Source organism: Carcharhinus amblyrhynchos, chromosome 25 (genome assembly GCF_965287045.1).
Source record: "Carcharhinus amblyrhynchos chromosome 25, sCarAmb.v2.hapA, whole genome shotgun sequence".
In the NCBI taxonomy this organism is placed as follows: domain Eukaryota; kingdom Metazoa; phylum Chordata; class Chondrichthyes; order Carcharhiniformes; family Carcharhinidae; genus Carcharhinus; species Carcharhinus amblyrhynchos.
This window is the reverse complement of record NC_137348.1, coordinates 22,957,193-22,972,094: the sequence shown is the minus strand read 5'-3', so window position 1 is coordinate 22,972,094 and position 14,902 is coordinate 22,957,193. Positions and strand designations below refer to the sequence as shown.

At 40.5% G+C, this 14,902-nt stretch overlaps 1 protein-coding gene across 9 annotated transcripts in view; it reads right to left on the bottom strand.

Moving 5' to 3' along the window:
- Window positions 1–14,902, bottom strand: part of strbp (spermatid perinuclear RNA binding protein) — a 168,305-nt gene that overhangs the window by 59,225 nt on the left and 94,178 nt on the right. For 8 of the 9 annotated variants that reach the window (XM_080212031.1, XM_080212029.1, XM_080212030.1 and 5 more), the window contains 3 exons: window positions 13,606–13,792; window positions 12,408–12,643; window positions 4,940–5,105 (listed from right to left, as the gene is read on the bottom strand). In XM_080212031.1, the coding sequence (XP_080068157.1) occupies window positions 4,940–5,105; window positions 12,408–12,643; window positions 13,606–13,704 (501 nt within the window). In that variant the 5' untranslated portion in view covers window positions 13,705–13,792. The remainder of the gene's footprint in view (window positions 1–4,939; window positions 5,106–12,407; window positions 12,644–13,605; window positions 13,793–14,902) is intronic. The other variant, XM_080212036.1, reaches the window with a different exon arrangement.

The following is a 14,902-nucleotide window of genomic DNA, read 5'->3' as shown; positions in this document are numbered from 1 at the left end:
TGTCCATTGTGGTAGAGTCACTGTTACCAACGACAGAAAGTTAGTTTGTGCCAAGGGGAAACTACATCTGGAATTAGTTGGATGAATAAGATATCACCACGCTATTAAGTATCTTATGATTGGCTGAGGTATCTGACAGAAATTTGTATTGATGTGTAACTGTTAAATGGAATTGATTTTAAGCTAATGAAAGGTGGAATTATTGATTATGAAAAAGTATAATGGATCTGTATTTGACTCGGTAATCGAGTTCTTTTGGAGAAGTTCTATAGCTCTGACCTTAAAGCTGTTTAACCCTTTGTCAGACTCCAGTCAGCTGTACATTTGTATTGTACTGTCTTATGTTTTATGTTTAATAAATTTGTTACGTCTTTCATACAGAGATATCTGTCGTGAGTTTTGAATTGTCTTAGTTAAGACACAATCGGCCATCTCTTGAAATTTTCCCATAACAACTCTACAAAACATTAATTTCACAATGTATAAATAAAAATGTTAACTTGTTTTCAAGAATTATTTGGTACTGTATTGATCATTAGCCTGCAATAGCATACAGCTTGATTAATAGTCAGTATAACATACAGCTAATAATCTCATTCATTCTCTTTTTTCCCAAAAACAATTTAAACAGTTTATTTAATAAACATAAAAATACCCAAAGACATTTGCAGAGGGGTATCACTTTCAATTCAAATTACGTGGTGAAAACGTAATGTTATATTTCACTATTTACTGTATAGGACAATTAAAATCAACTTGTCAACCATTGTTCTTTGCATTGAAAAGCAAGATGAAAGTTTTTAACTGAATATAGTTACATAAATAGGTACATGATTTTCCTGAGCTAAAAATTAGAATAACAAATTGCATGAACCTAAAATTGTTCTTGTTGATTGAAGAGACAGCTTCAGAAATGGTTTTAAAAAGGCAGCGTGCTCGCCCAGTTTATTGGAACAATCACAATTACAGTTTTTCTTTACTGAAGAACGTCAGTCAGCTTTAAAATTTTCTAGTTCACGCATATGGTGAGCAAGAGAGTTCAAATTCCTTTATTTAAAAGGCTGGCAGTCAATTTTAATGGCTTTGCAAATATGTTTTAAAAAACTGGTGAAATCAAAATAAAATTGGAAAAGATTGAGAAATTAATAGTATGGATAAATGGTAATAGTGATGAAAATATTTCCTGGACAGTATTTAACACAATGAACCCTGACGTACATTTTTAAGGACAGTAATAAGGTAGCAACCAGGGAACCTTGACATGTCACCAACAAGTACTTGATCAAAGGGGCAACTGTCCCTTTAAAAGTACTTAATCAAGTACTTGATTCAAGTACTTGAGCAATAGCCCATTTAATTCATATTTGGCCACTAAATGGATTTTGTTTCAATCGTTTAAATCTAGATATTAGCTTCCCCAAATGATTTCATTTTATGCAACTGACAATTATCAGTGGAGCTCAAGATTATTTACATAATTTTCTCTTCTGGTTCAGTCACAACATTTGAATGGCACCCAGTTCTGGTCACCACGTTTTAGGAAAGACACATGAGTCCTTGAGAGGGTACAGAGATGAGTTACTTGAATGGTTCCAAGGATGAAGTATTAGCTGCAATGTTAGCTAGGAGAAGCTGGGACTCTTTTCCTTACAACAGTGGAAGGAGAGAGATTTTCAAGATTATGACAGATTTCAATATCATAGACAAAGAAAAGCTGTTCTCATTATCATATGGTATAAGCACTAGGGGACAGATTTAAGATTTTGGACAAGAAATGCAGGAGGACGCGAGGAATAACCTTTTAATGCAGAGTCTGGTAATGATCTGCCTATGAAAACTGTGGAAAGGGAGATGATGAAAGGTTTCAAAAAGCAAATTGGATGGGCTTCTGAAAGAAATAAATTTATGGGGATAACAGCAGGGTAGTGGGATTAACGTGGGTTATTCTACAAAGAGTTGGCACTGACTCAGTCAGCCAAATGGCCTCTTTCTGTGCTATAATGGCTCTTTAACCTCAGAACAAGAGCATTTTAAAAATTAAAACAAAACAGTGGGACACATTTTAAGAGGAATAGATTTGAAATACAAGGGCATTGTTATCAAACTTACATGGAATCTTGTTCAGAACACACTGATACGATACAGGGCCTTTAAGAAATGTATGTGTGGTATATTTCTTGTGTAGGTTTTTTTAAGCAGGTAATTCCATTTGGTTTCACTTTGTCTGTAGCTGGCATCCTTTGTTGTTACTGTATTAGCATAATTGATTTTTATTTCTAGAATGTTTGTTGTAATCTGGATTAATGCAGGGTTGTTGATAGTTTAGTATTTTCCCCTTGGTTTTTTTCAGAGAGGGGTTTGATTAGGGTTTTGACTGAATAAGTCATGTGACTGGGCATGGCTAGGCTCAGAGAGAGAAACCAATTCAGCTGCTGCTTGGGGACTGTACTAAGAAGTAGTCCTTTTTCTTGCTAGATTTGGAAACGATTTGGAAACTCGGATCTGCCAGAAAATAGGCCTCTTTGAAGTTTTGCTGCTTGAAGAGAGATCTTTCCCTGAAATTCTGTTGTTTGAAATTAGATCTTTCTTGAAGATTGCTGCATGGAAGTCAGAAGACTCTTGTCTTCTGGATCTCTGTCCGGAGGTGTTAATATGCTGGAAATCTAGCATTCATGTGAGCATTTCTGTTTTTGGTGCTAACTGGTTCTGAAGAAAGGACGTATGTCTATGGAGATATTAGTTAAATTGGAACTACAGAGATAGCCAGCTGTTAAGAATTAAAACTTGTCATGTTTAATATTTAAAGTGGTAAAAGTTGAGTTAATTTTTTTTATATTCTCACCGTGTTCATAAATAAAGTTTGTTTTGATAAAAGCTTTTCAGTGGGTTAACAGAATCACCTGGAGTGAAACATCTTATGTTCGCAAAGATGCCATAATCAGAAAATGTTGAAGTCCAGGTTAAATTTATTATGTACCTTTGAGTTTCTAGTCTGGTCCCTAACAGCCCAACAGAGCACTGTGAACAACTGAGGTCTCCATATTACATAAAGAACTTAGAGGCGCTGGTAAAGATGCAACAGAATTAAAATGATGATATCAGGAATGAGGGGTTACAGCTACCAGGAAAAATTGGCCACGATGGGGTCCTAATTATGAGCTACTAACAAATCCAATGCAGAATTTAGGAGAACGGTTAACGAGAAAGGAAAAACAACATGCTAACTACCTCATATAAAATCTCTTGCTAATATTAAACTACTGGCATCAAACTCTACAACTAGTAGCATATTTGGGTGGGAATGATGGCGTAGTGGTATTGGGCAGAGATCCAAGGTATTGGTCTATGGACAAAAACAAAAAAAATCTCAGTAAGTCTGACAGCATCTGTGGAAAGAGAGTAGAGCTAACATTTCGAGTGTGGATGGGTGGCACAGTGGCTAGCACTGCTGCCTCAGCACTAGGGACACGGATTCAATTTCATCCTCGGGTGACTGTGAGGAGTTTGCATTCTCCCCGTGTCTGCATGGGTTACTGCCAGGTGCTCTGGTTTCCTCCCACAGTCCAGTGATGTGCACGTTAAGATGATTGACCATGCTCAATTGCCCCTTAGTGTCAGGGGACCAGCAGGGTAAATATATGGGGTTATGGGGATAGGGCCTGGATGGGATTGTTGTCGGTGCAGAATGCCAAATGGCCGCCTTCTGTGTTGTAGGGATTTTATAATCCTTTGTCAGAGCTGTTGGCTCTGGGTGCATGGGTTCAAATCCCGTCATAGCAGATTGTTAAAGTTGATTCAGTAAAGATCTGGTATTAAAATATGGATGACTATGAAACAATTGTTGATCGTTGTAAAAACCCACCTACTGTCCCTTTAGGGAAGGAAATCTGAATCTGCATCTTTACCCGTCTGGCCCACATGTGACTCCAGACCCACACCAGTTGACTCTTAAGTGCCCACTGAAATGGTCTAGCAAACCACTCAGTTCAAGGGCAATTAAGGATGAGCCAATGTTGGCCCAGCCAGTCATGCTCACATCCCATGAACAAACAAAAATAGAGTCGTTGTGGAGAAACGTATTGAAGCATTTAAGGGGGAGCTAGGTAACTTCAGACGAAAAAGGATGTATGTCTATGGATATATTAGTTAAATTGGAACTATAGAGATAGCCAGCTCTGATATGACGATAGGATTAATGGCAATAGAGTGGGAGGAGGCTCATAAATGCCAGCATAGATAAGATAGGCCAAACAGCCTTTTTCTGGGATGTAATTTCTATGTAGCAGAAAATCATTGAAATAAAGGCATAAAGCAAATATTGTAGTAATTCCAATTTGTGTCCAAGTCCCACTAACAGGAATTAGAAGAAATACTAAAATTTTCACGATGTGATTTTGGGACAGGTGGTGGTGAGGGAAACAAACACTCTTCTCAATGCTTCCTCGAATAGCACCACGCAATCTTACGTATTCCCCTGAATAAGCTGACTTTCTCCCAGCTCTTCAGCCTGTACTGCACTAAAACCTCTCTGTTCCAAATAACTATTTTTTCACTTCTCAAATTTGGGGCAAAAAAAGACAATATATATGAGGAAGGTTATTTTTCATGTTGATCAGGGCATCCTTTAAAGACGATGCTCTGATCTCTGTGGAGCCAGCCTTGCTTTATCAGTCCCTGCCTTACCACAGTAAACTACACCCTCCCAGAACTTTTTTTTTGTCCTATGGCCTGGTCTGAAAACTCGGCTGTGCATCTGGAGAGATATCCGCCAGTTTTCAATCAGAGTTTGACACACTCGACAAATTATGGCAACATTCCGTCGCCCATAGTGTTTAACATAGACTAAAGCTAACATTTTCAATCATGCAGAGTCACACATCACTTCAATTTATGCACTGTACATTTTCCTATCAAGCACAGCAAATTATCTGGAACTCACCTGAATTTGTATTGGTAGATTGTTATGCACTGTGTTTAGTAACTTCTCGGTTGGTTTTTCTTTACACATTAACACCAGCTCCAAATCCAGGTCTCCCTTTATCAGCAAACCCTTCGCAACCAATCCAATTCTCATCACACCACACAAGACTCGACCACTTTGCTCACTGTCAAAACAATGATCAATTATGTGATTTGTTTTTCATCCAAAAAGGGAAAAGTAAAATCTTTTATGAAAAAGCTAGAAGAATTAGCCCTTTGAATAGTGAATTCTTTTGAAGCTTTCAAATGTACAATTTTCTAATATATAAAATCTTACAGTCTGTAAAGTTTTCATCAAATATATTTAATTCCCTTTTGAAATTTACTATTGAACTACTTCAACTATTATTTCATGTAGAGTCATAGTCATTCGGAGGCGCTTCAGCCTATTTAGTGCGACAACAAAACTACATTAATTCTACACTCATCCCACTTTCCAGCACTTGGCCCATAGCCTTGAATGATATGACACTGCAAGTGCTCATCTCCATACTTTTTAACAGCTGTGAAGTTTCCCACCTCTACTACCCTCCTGGGCAGTGCATTCCAGACTCCCACCAACCTCTGGGTGAAACAAGTTTTCCGCAGATCCCTCATAACTTCTGTTCCTCACCTTAAAATTATGCCCCTTTGTTATTGACCCTTTAACTAAGGGGAACAGCTGCTTCCTATCCACCTTGCCCATCCCCTCAATCAGGTTCCCTCCCCTCAGCCTTCTCTGCTCTTAAAAAGAAAACCAAGTCTATCCAGCCTCTATTGAAAGCTTAAATTCTCCATCCCAGGCAACATCCTGGTGAATCTCTTCTGCACCTTCTCCAATGGCAGGCAAAAGGCAGGAAATTATAGGCCAGTTAGTTTAACGTCTGTTGTAGGTAAAATGTTAGAATCCGTCATCAAGGAGGAAATAGCGAGGCATCTTGAGGGGACTTGCTTGATAGAGCAGATGCAGCACGGTTTCATTAAGGGGACGTCGTGTCTGACAAATTTATTGGAGTTCTATGAGGATGTGTCTAGGGCGGTGGATAGAGGAGAGCCGGTGGATGTGGTCTTTCTTGATTTTCAGAAGGCGTTTGACAAGGTACCTCACAAGAGGTTATAGCAGAAGGTAAGGGGGCATGGAGTTGGGGGTAGGGTGTTAGCGTGGATAGAGGATTGGTTGTCAAATAGGAGGCAGAGAGTGGGGGTCAATGGGTGCTATTCAGATTGGCGGTTGGTGACTAGTGGAGTGCCCCAGGGGTCGGTGCTGGGGCCTCAGCTATTTACCATTTATATAGATGATCTGGAGGAGGGGACCGAGTGTATGATGTCGAAATTTGCTGATGACACCAAGATTGGTGGAATGGCAAATTGCGCGGATAGAGGTGGAGAGACTCTTCCCGCTCAGAAAGGACAGTAGGACTAGGGGGCACAGCCTCAAGATAAAGGGGGAGCGGTTTAGAACGGAGTTGAGGAGGAACTTCTTCACTCAAAGGTGGTGAATCTCTGGAATTCTCTGCCCGTTGAAGTGGTGGAGACTGCCTCGCTAAATATTTTTAAGACGCAGGTTGATGGGTTTTTGATAAGCGAGGGGATTAAGGGTTATGGGGAGAGGGCGGGAAAGTGGAACTGAGCCACGACAGATCAGCCATGATCCTATTGAATGGTGGGGCAGGCTCGAAGGGCTAGATGGCCTACTCCTGCTCCTATTTCTTATGTTCTTATGTTCAATGCAATCACATCTTTCCTATAGTGAGACAATCAGAACAGCACACAGTACTCCAGCTGCAGCCTAACCAAAGTTTTATACAGCTCCAGCATAACATCCCTGCTCTTATAATCTGTGTAAGCACAGTAAGAGGTCTCACAACACTAGGTTAAAGTCCAACAGGTTTATTTGATAGCAAACGCCACTAGCTTTCGGAGCGCTGCTCCTTCGTCAGATGAATCTGTGCCATGACTGATAAAGGCAAATGTCCTGTATGCCTTAACTACCCTATTAACCTGCTTTGTTGCCTTCAGGGAACTGTGGACAAGCACTGCTACTGAGGCTCTCAACCTTCTTTAGACATTTTCACATATAGTTGTTTGGTAGTACAGAATCATAGAACTCACGGAAATCTTTCAGTGCAGAAAGAGGCCATTTGGCCCATCGAGTCTGCACCAACCACAATCCCACCCAGGCCCTAACCCCATATCCCCACGCATTTACCTGCTAATCCCTCTAACCTACTCATCTCAGGACACTAAAGGGGCAATTTTAGCATGGCCAATCAACCTAACCTGCACATCTTTGGACTAAACATAGAATGTTACAGCACAGTACAGGTCCTTCGGCCCTCAATGTTGTGCCGAGCTATGTCCAATCCCAAGATCAAGCTATCCCCTCCCTATAATTCTGGAGTGCTCCATGTGCCTATCCAACAACCTTGAAAGTTCCTAAAGTGTTTGACTCCACTATCACATCAGGCAGTCTATTCCACACCCCGACCTGAATGAAGAATTTATCTCGGCCATCCGTCCTTTATCTCCCACCATGAACCTTATAGTTATGCCCCCTAGTAACAGCTGTATCCACCCGAGGAAATCGTCTCTGCATGTCCACTCTATCAATCCCTCTCATCATCTTATAAACTTCTATTAAGTAGCCTCTCATCCCCCTTTGCTCCAAAGAGGAAAGCCCCAGCTCCCTCAACCTTTCCTCATAAGACCTACCCTCCAAACCAGGCAGCATCCTGGTAAATCTCCTCTACATTCTCTCCAATGCTTCCACATCCTTCATATAGTGAGGTGACCAGAACTGAACACAATATTCCACGTTGGTCTCACCAACATCCGGTATAGTTGCAGCATAACCCCACGGCTCTTAAACTCAAACCCCGCTGTTAATAAACGCTAATATACTATAAGCCTTCTTCATGGCTCTATCCACTTGAGTGGCAACCGTCAAGGATCTGTGGATATGAACTCCAGGTTCTCTCTGTTCCTCCACATTCCTTAGAACCCTGCTGTTGTCCCTGTAATCCGTATACAAGTTTGTCCTACCAAAATGAATCACCTCACACTTATCAGGGTTAAACTCCATCTGGCACTTCCTCAGGGAGGAAACCAGAGCATCCGGAGGAAATCCACGCAGACACGAGGAGAATGTGCAAACTCTTCACAGTGACCCAAGCCGGGAATCGAACACAGGTCCCTGGAGCTGTGAAGCAGCAGTGCTAATCACTGTGCTACCATGCCACCCTTGAGTACTGTTGAAAAAAGACACTTGCCCACCAACCAGTCAGCACTCTCTTCTCATATAGTATAAAGTGTTGCTCCCCCTGACATTTTTGCAATTGTCCTGATGAGTGCAAGATGAAAAGCTTTGAGAAATATCTTTTCTCAGCGATACTTTTCACAAAGTTCCTCTTTCCTGATGCCATGCTAATAATATTTCTTCTGTACTTTCTCCTAAATTGTGATGCCAAGAATTAGACATAATACTTTATTTCAGATTGGCATAACAGTGATTTATAATAATTTAGCATTTGCTTGCTTTTGTACTTTGTGTTCATAAAATCCATTATCTTGGCTGCATTTGTTAACCAGCCTTATTGGCATTTCCTGCCAACTTCAAAGATTTACATTTGTAAATCACAACATCTCTTCTGTTCTGCAGCATTATTAGAATTGTATCATTTAATTTATGTTCCCTCTCCTCCTTCTACTTTCTGAAATCTTTCACTTTATACTCCAGTATCAAATTTCATCTGCCACGGACCTGCGCATTTCATTAATCTGTCTGTCTTCCTCCTCACTCTTTACTGCAATTCCAAGTTATCCATCATTTGCAAACTCAGGATATATGCTCAGGTCCAGATCATTAATATGTATCAAAACAAATTTTGGCCCCAATATAAAACCTTTGGGATATCACCATAGTTCCCTCTAATCTGGAAAAAATGTACATCACTACTCTCTGCTTGTCAGTTTTGTAGTCCATTTTGTACCATGTTTCAGTACTTTTTTAATCCCTGGGTTTTAATCTTGCTCCAAGTCTATTATGCAGCATTTAAGTCCATATACATGACATCAGCTCTCTCCATTATTTCATCAAATGCTTGATCGAGTTTATCAGGCACAATTTACACTAAAAAAATCCATGTTGGTTACAATTTAGTACCCCTTGTTCATCCAAGTAACAATTAATTTTTCCCCTGATTATGATTTTTAGAAGTTTCCACACCGCTGACATCAAGTTGATTGATCTAGAATTACCATGTTTATCCCCTTACCCTTTTTAGAATAGGAATATAATACTTTCAATTCTCCAGTATCTTATGCCACTCCCATATTAAAAGAGGATTGGAAGAAAGTGGCCAGACTTTCCACTTTTCCGATGCTTGTTCCTTAATGGCCTGGGATGTATCCCACCTGGACCAAATTAGTTTTCTATTTTGAGCACTGCGATTCCATTAAACGCTGCTATTATTTATCCTATTCAATTCCTCTTGCCCCACCTCCTTTAATGTGACTTTGACAGCATTTTCTTGTTTTGTGTAGACAGATACAAAGTACTTGGTCATGTCTTCTGTTCCCACAAGATCATTTCCTATTTGCTCTAAGTTGGAACCATTCTTCCTTTTGATTATTTGTTTGCTCTCCATGTTTACATAAGATCATAGCATTCCCTTTTGTGTTTCCTGCTAATCTTTACACACGTGCTCTCTTAACCTATGTTATTCCCTCATAAGTTCTCTTCTGCACTTTCTATATTTTGCTTGCTTTTTTTGAATGAACCTGACACTTATCATCCTCATTTATCAGAGTCCCAGCTTTTTTACTGTAATCTCAATTTTTTCTACTAGTCATAGAACTCCTTAGAATGGTGGAGAATGAGGGGAGATGTAATAGAGGTGTATAAGATTATGAAGGGTATAGATAGAGTGAACAGAGGTAAGCTTTTTCCTAGGCTGGATACAAAAATTACTAGGGGCCACGGGCTTAGGGTGAGGGGGGCAAGGTATAATTCGGATGTTAAAGGGAGGTTTTTCCACACAAAGGGTGGTGGGGGCCCTGAATGCACTGCCAAGTAGGGTGGTGGAGGCAGGCATGCTAGAGTTGTTTAAGGCTTACTTAGATAGGCACATGAGCGGATCAGAGATGGAGGGATACAGGAGACTGTTCTGAATAAAGATCAAGAGCCTTGGGACATCCCTGGGAATCAACTGACTCCTACGGACCTTCCAACATATTTCATGGCTACTTGTCTTACTTCTGAGCTTCTGGGGATTCTGTAAATGTCTAAGTTTTGCACGCTTATTGATGTCTTTTCTTTTACTTGACAGGTGATTCGGTCCGCCTTGTTGTCCAACAAGGGGCATACACGCAGTCGGTCGTGCGAGGGCTGCTCTTGGATGTTGCTTCGAGAGTTGACTAGTGCTTCACGTCGTTAGTGTACGCTTGAACTGGACCATCTGATGGGCAACATGACAGCTCAGTGACTATCACTGTTTGCTGTTCAGATACATGGATTTGGGCCAGCGTCTGTGGGAGTTTGCACATTCTCCCTGTGATTGCGTGGGTTTTCTCCGGGTGCTCTGGTTTCCTCCCACACCCCAAAAACATGCTCTTAGGCTGATTGGTGTAACAAATTGTCCCTAAATTAGGCTTCCCTCAATCTTCCCCAATAGGTGTAGACAAAGGTCATAGATAGAGAAGGGCACTCATAATGTTAAAATGGCAGCGTGGGCTTGCTGGGCTGAAGGGCCTGTTCCCGTGCTGTGTCGTTCTTTGTAACTTTGGATACCCTTTCTTTCTGTCACAGGAATATGATCAACCTGGGAGGAACAGGGTTAACCTTTCAGGTATGTGACATTTCAGCTGAACCTGTCACACACCTGAAAAATTGGGCCCGATTCTCCCATCCTGAGGCGCAGATTTTTTGGCACGTCGGGTTGGGAGATGCGCATGTTGGCCATTTTGTAAGATTCGCGCAATGGTTCCCGACGCATGTACATCTCCCACAACAGGAGTGCAGGTGCAGTCGGGATCGTGCTGGAATCTGGGGAGGGGGGAAGACAGATAAGTGATTTAAATCTTTTTTAATGTTATTTAAATGTCATTATTGGGCTTGGCATAGAATTCTCCAGGCCTGATAGCATCTCCCAACCTGTCAGGAGTGTTTCAGTCCAATGGGATTTAGAGTAGCTCCCCACTTGCGGGGAACTAGCAGGAGACCCTGCCAGAGTGAAGCGGGGTGGACAATTGGAACCCCCCCAGGGGGTCAGGTGGCAGGGGGCTGGTGTCCCCTGGGCATGGACACCCTGTCAGTGCCAGCTTGTGCTGCCTGGCACTAGCAGAAAGAAATCCCACAACACCAGCTTAAAATCCAGCAAGTTTATTTGTAGCAAATGCCACAAGCTTTCGGAACAGGCTGTCCTGGCACTGCCCAAGGGCAAAGAGCCCATGCCCAGGGGACACACTGGCACTGCCCACTGGACATCAGGTAGTGCCAAGTGGGCAGGGACTAGAGGCAGGGCCAAGAGGGTGATTGGTGAGGGTCCCGCTGCCACTCTGCAGATAGGTCCGTCAGGGCTGGAGATTTTGATGAGATTCATGTTTCTGATTCTGCCCTCTGCATTGCAGAGTGTGGGAGATTCAAGTTTGAACTTCCACTGAAAATCAATCGTGAATTACACCATTTTTCTCACCAATTCAGCACTTAGAATTTTTGGGGGAAAATCGGGCCTATTAACTTTGTTTCTTTCTCAAAGGACGCTGCCAGATCTGCTCAACATTTCCAACATTTTCTGTTTTTACTTTAATTTCCAGTATGCAGAGCATTTCACTTTAGCATGTTTGATCTTCATTGGCAGTCTCATCTTTGAAGGGCTTCCATTGCTTAATTCTATTTCAGAGGACAATTTCTTTATCTAATCCATCTGGGCCACTTCTCTTTTCAACTCATTCAAATCAGCCCTTTTCCAGTTATGTTACTTTGCCATTGTCCCTTTCTATAACAAATTTACATTTAATTATATTGTGATCACAGCTTTTCAAACATGCTCCACTCACCTCATTTCATTTTCCAGAACTAGACCCTGTTGTACATTTCTAAATAATTGGACTGGAAAATAAATTTAGAATCCATGACCTTGGAAGTAAGTAACTTTCTACTTTAAATGACACAGTACAATTTTGTCTGCTCACGGTTAAAATTATCATACGCTATTGGAACTTAGAAATTTGATTAGCTTTATGGGCTAGAGAACCTGTTTAAAAAATGATCAAATTTTGAAACTGAAAATTGCAATTTGTCAGCAACCAAACAACAAATGATGTGGATGAAAATCTAATAAATCAGCACAACACTCTTGCACTGACGCTAATATGAGAATCAATTAAAATATTTCTGCTGTACAGAAAAGACAGGGAAAAGCTCTTCAGCAAAACTGGCAACAACTTACTTTGTATTGCTTTCTGATGTGCCACTTTTCTTCGCATCTGCAGCCTCATCTTCACCTTCATCTGTGTTAACTGATTGCAAATTACTTTCATCCAAATAGTCCGATACATGTTTCAGTGCACACTCCACTGTTGAAACCATATTCTGCACAGCTTCAAGCTCTTCTTGGGAAGGATACACCGAGGAATGTTTTGCCATGACATGTCGATCATCATTAGCAAATGTTCGGATTGGTCTCTTCAAATAGAAAATTAAGTTTATATATTGAACTGTTTTCAAATTAACAAACAAAATGTTCTAAAAGCTTTAAGTACTAAAAAAAAGCAGTGTCAAAGTCCATGCATAGAGTAATGCTTGCTCTTCTGTTCTTCAGCTATTCTCTTGGGCATCCATTCCACTGGGTGAAGAAAACAGATATTCAGATTTTCTTCTGGTCTTACTACCACTGCTTGATAGAAAACTCTAAAAGGTTAACAGTGGATAAATTGGAGATCACAACTTTCAAGTTCAAGAGGCATGAAGCATGCTGTTCTCTCCATCCTTTCATGATTTCATTGCCATTTGTTATGGGGGTCATTTTTTTCCCAGTGGGGGCCAATGATGAACATAATAACAAATTTGTGCCTTGGAGAACAAGGCTCTGTTGAACTGTAATGTCATCACAATGAGTATTAACAATAAGTTCAGAAACATTATTTACCTCTGATATTAATGTAATTCACTTACTGCTCTGTCTGTCTGGTTAATTCAGCAAAACTCAGCAATTCCTACACATTATTCAAAATCATATGGTTGCAAATATAAAAGCCAGTTTGAAAAATTATTTTCCTCAACATCATGATCATAAATTGGATAATGATCCATTTCCCTGTGTAAGTCTACATTGAGAAACCAGGTTAATGTTGTTAAATCTGGTGCACAAGCCACCCCTTTTAGCTTTATGTAACATTGAGGGATATTACTGAGACTGCATATATACATACTGAATATAATTTTAAGAGCTAGGCAAGTGAAGCTGCCTGCAGGGACTGTGGACTTAAAAATAAGCCTTTGATTTCAGGAGAAAATGCAAAAAGTATAAATTCTCAATTGCAAATCAGATAGCATAGGAGAGGATTGGTTAAGAGCTTGGCATGCAGAGAACATAACTTGAAGAATGTTGAAGACCCTACCAAGGTAGGTAATGTTAAATTGCTTACCTTCTGTATGGTCTTCTTCATTCTTTCAACATACTTCATCCTCCAAATACAAATGATTAAGCCATCACCCAAACGGGGGAAGATTGCAAGACTGTCCATTTAAGACTTTTCATCCTTGCAGTAGCCATGCAAGCCACATGATCTCCCCCGCCTGTGCTGCATATAAGGCTCATTCTGTACCTCAGTTCTTTCATGGAGGAGAAAACAGAAGAGATCAAATTGATATAGCGCAAAACACATGCAAGAAATTGGTAAGCGCCAAGTGAGAAAAAGAGATAATATGGTTTGAGCTACTCTGAATACCATTTCCATATTGCACTGCAAAAGGCAGTTTCCTTTGCTATTCTGCATTGCCTACAATTTCAAACTTACCTATATGCATTTAGTATAGTTGCTTCTGCATGGAGAATAGTTGAACCACCAAACTAACCAAACCAACACTGTTCTATCATGATCACAAGACAGACTTGGTGCCTATGTGACTGATTAAGGGTTTCTGACTGGTATTTTAATTTCCAAAGATAAAAGTATAATTAATCTGATGCTAAATCCACACTTGTACCATCACAGAAGACAAGGTTGCAATTGGTAATTTAAAAATAGTTGACCAAGTGCTAAGAGATGGGTAAAACAAAAGCAGCATTGAAAGATAATACAAGATCTTGAAACATCAATGTTATTTCAGTATTTAAGACATCTGGCTAGATTTTCCTGTGTCAGCTGCAGTGAAAGCTTGTATAATATCCAAGCAGACAAGTGATATTTCCAGTTTGTAAAAACTGCATTTTGTTTTCTCCTTCTCCCAGCTGAGCCATGACTGTGGGAGGGTGACTTGGGTAGGTGAGAAAACAAGAGCTACCGCCTGCACAATACCAGTAAAGTGAAAATCTGTCCTCAGAATCAGTACCTGAAGTTCTGCCAGGATCCAAAAACTGAGTCTCCTGCCCAGGGCAGACTCCCACCAACTTCCACCACTGGGAATGATTACCTATGCAATCCTTTAACAGTATAAAAGGTGGACTTTCTATTTTATATATAATAACAAATCAATGGAGAAATGAGATTATTCTCCTGATTGTGTTCAGCATAATGTAGCATATCATTCCATGAATAGAAGGACTCCTTGTGCTGAATCTATGCAGGACCTTTGACCAACCCAAAGCTCTCTGCAATTACGCAGCCACATCAGCTTCCTTGATTTCAACTTTGATTTGTCTCATTAAATTTTCCACCTCTGTGTACAGACCTACCTGTAATTTGTTCTCTTACTAGTGAAACATAATAAGTAAATTCTAGC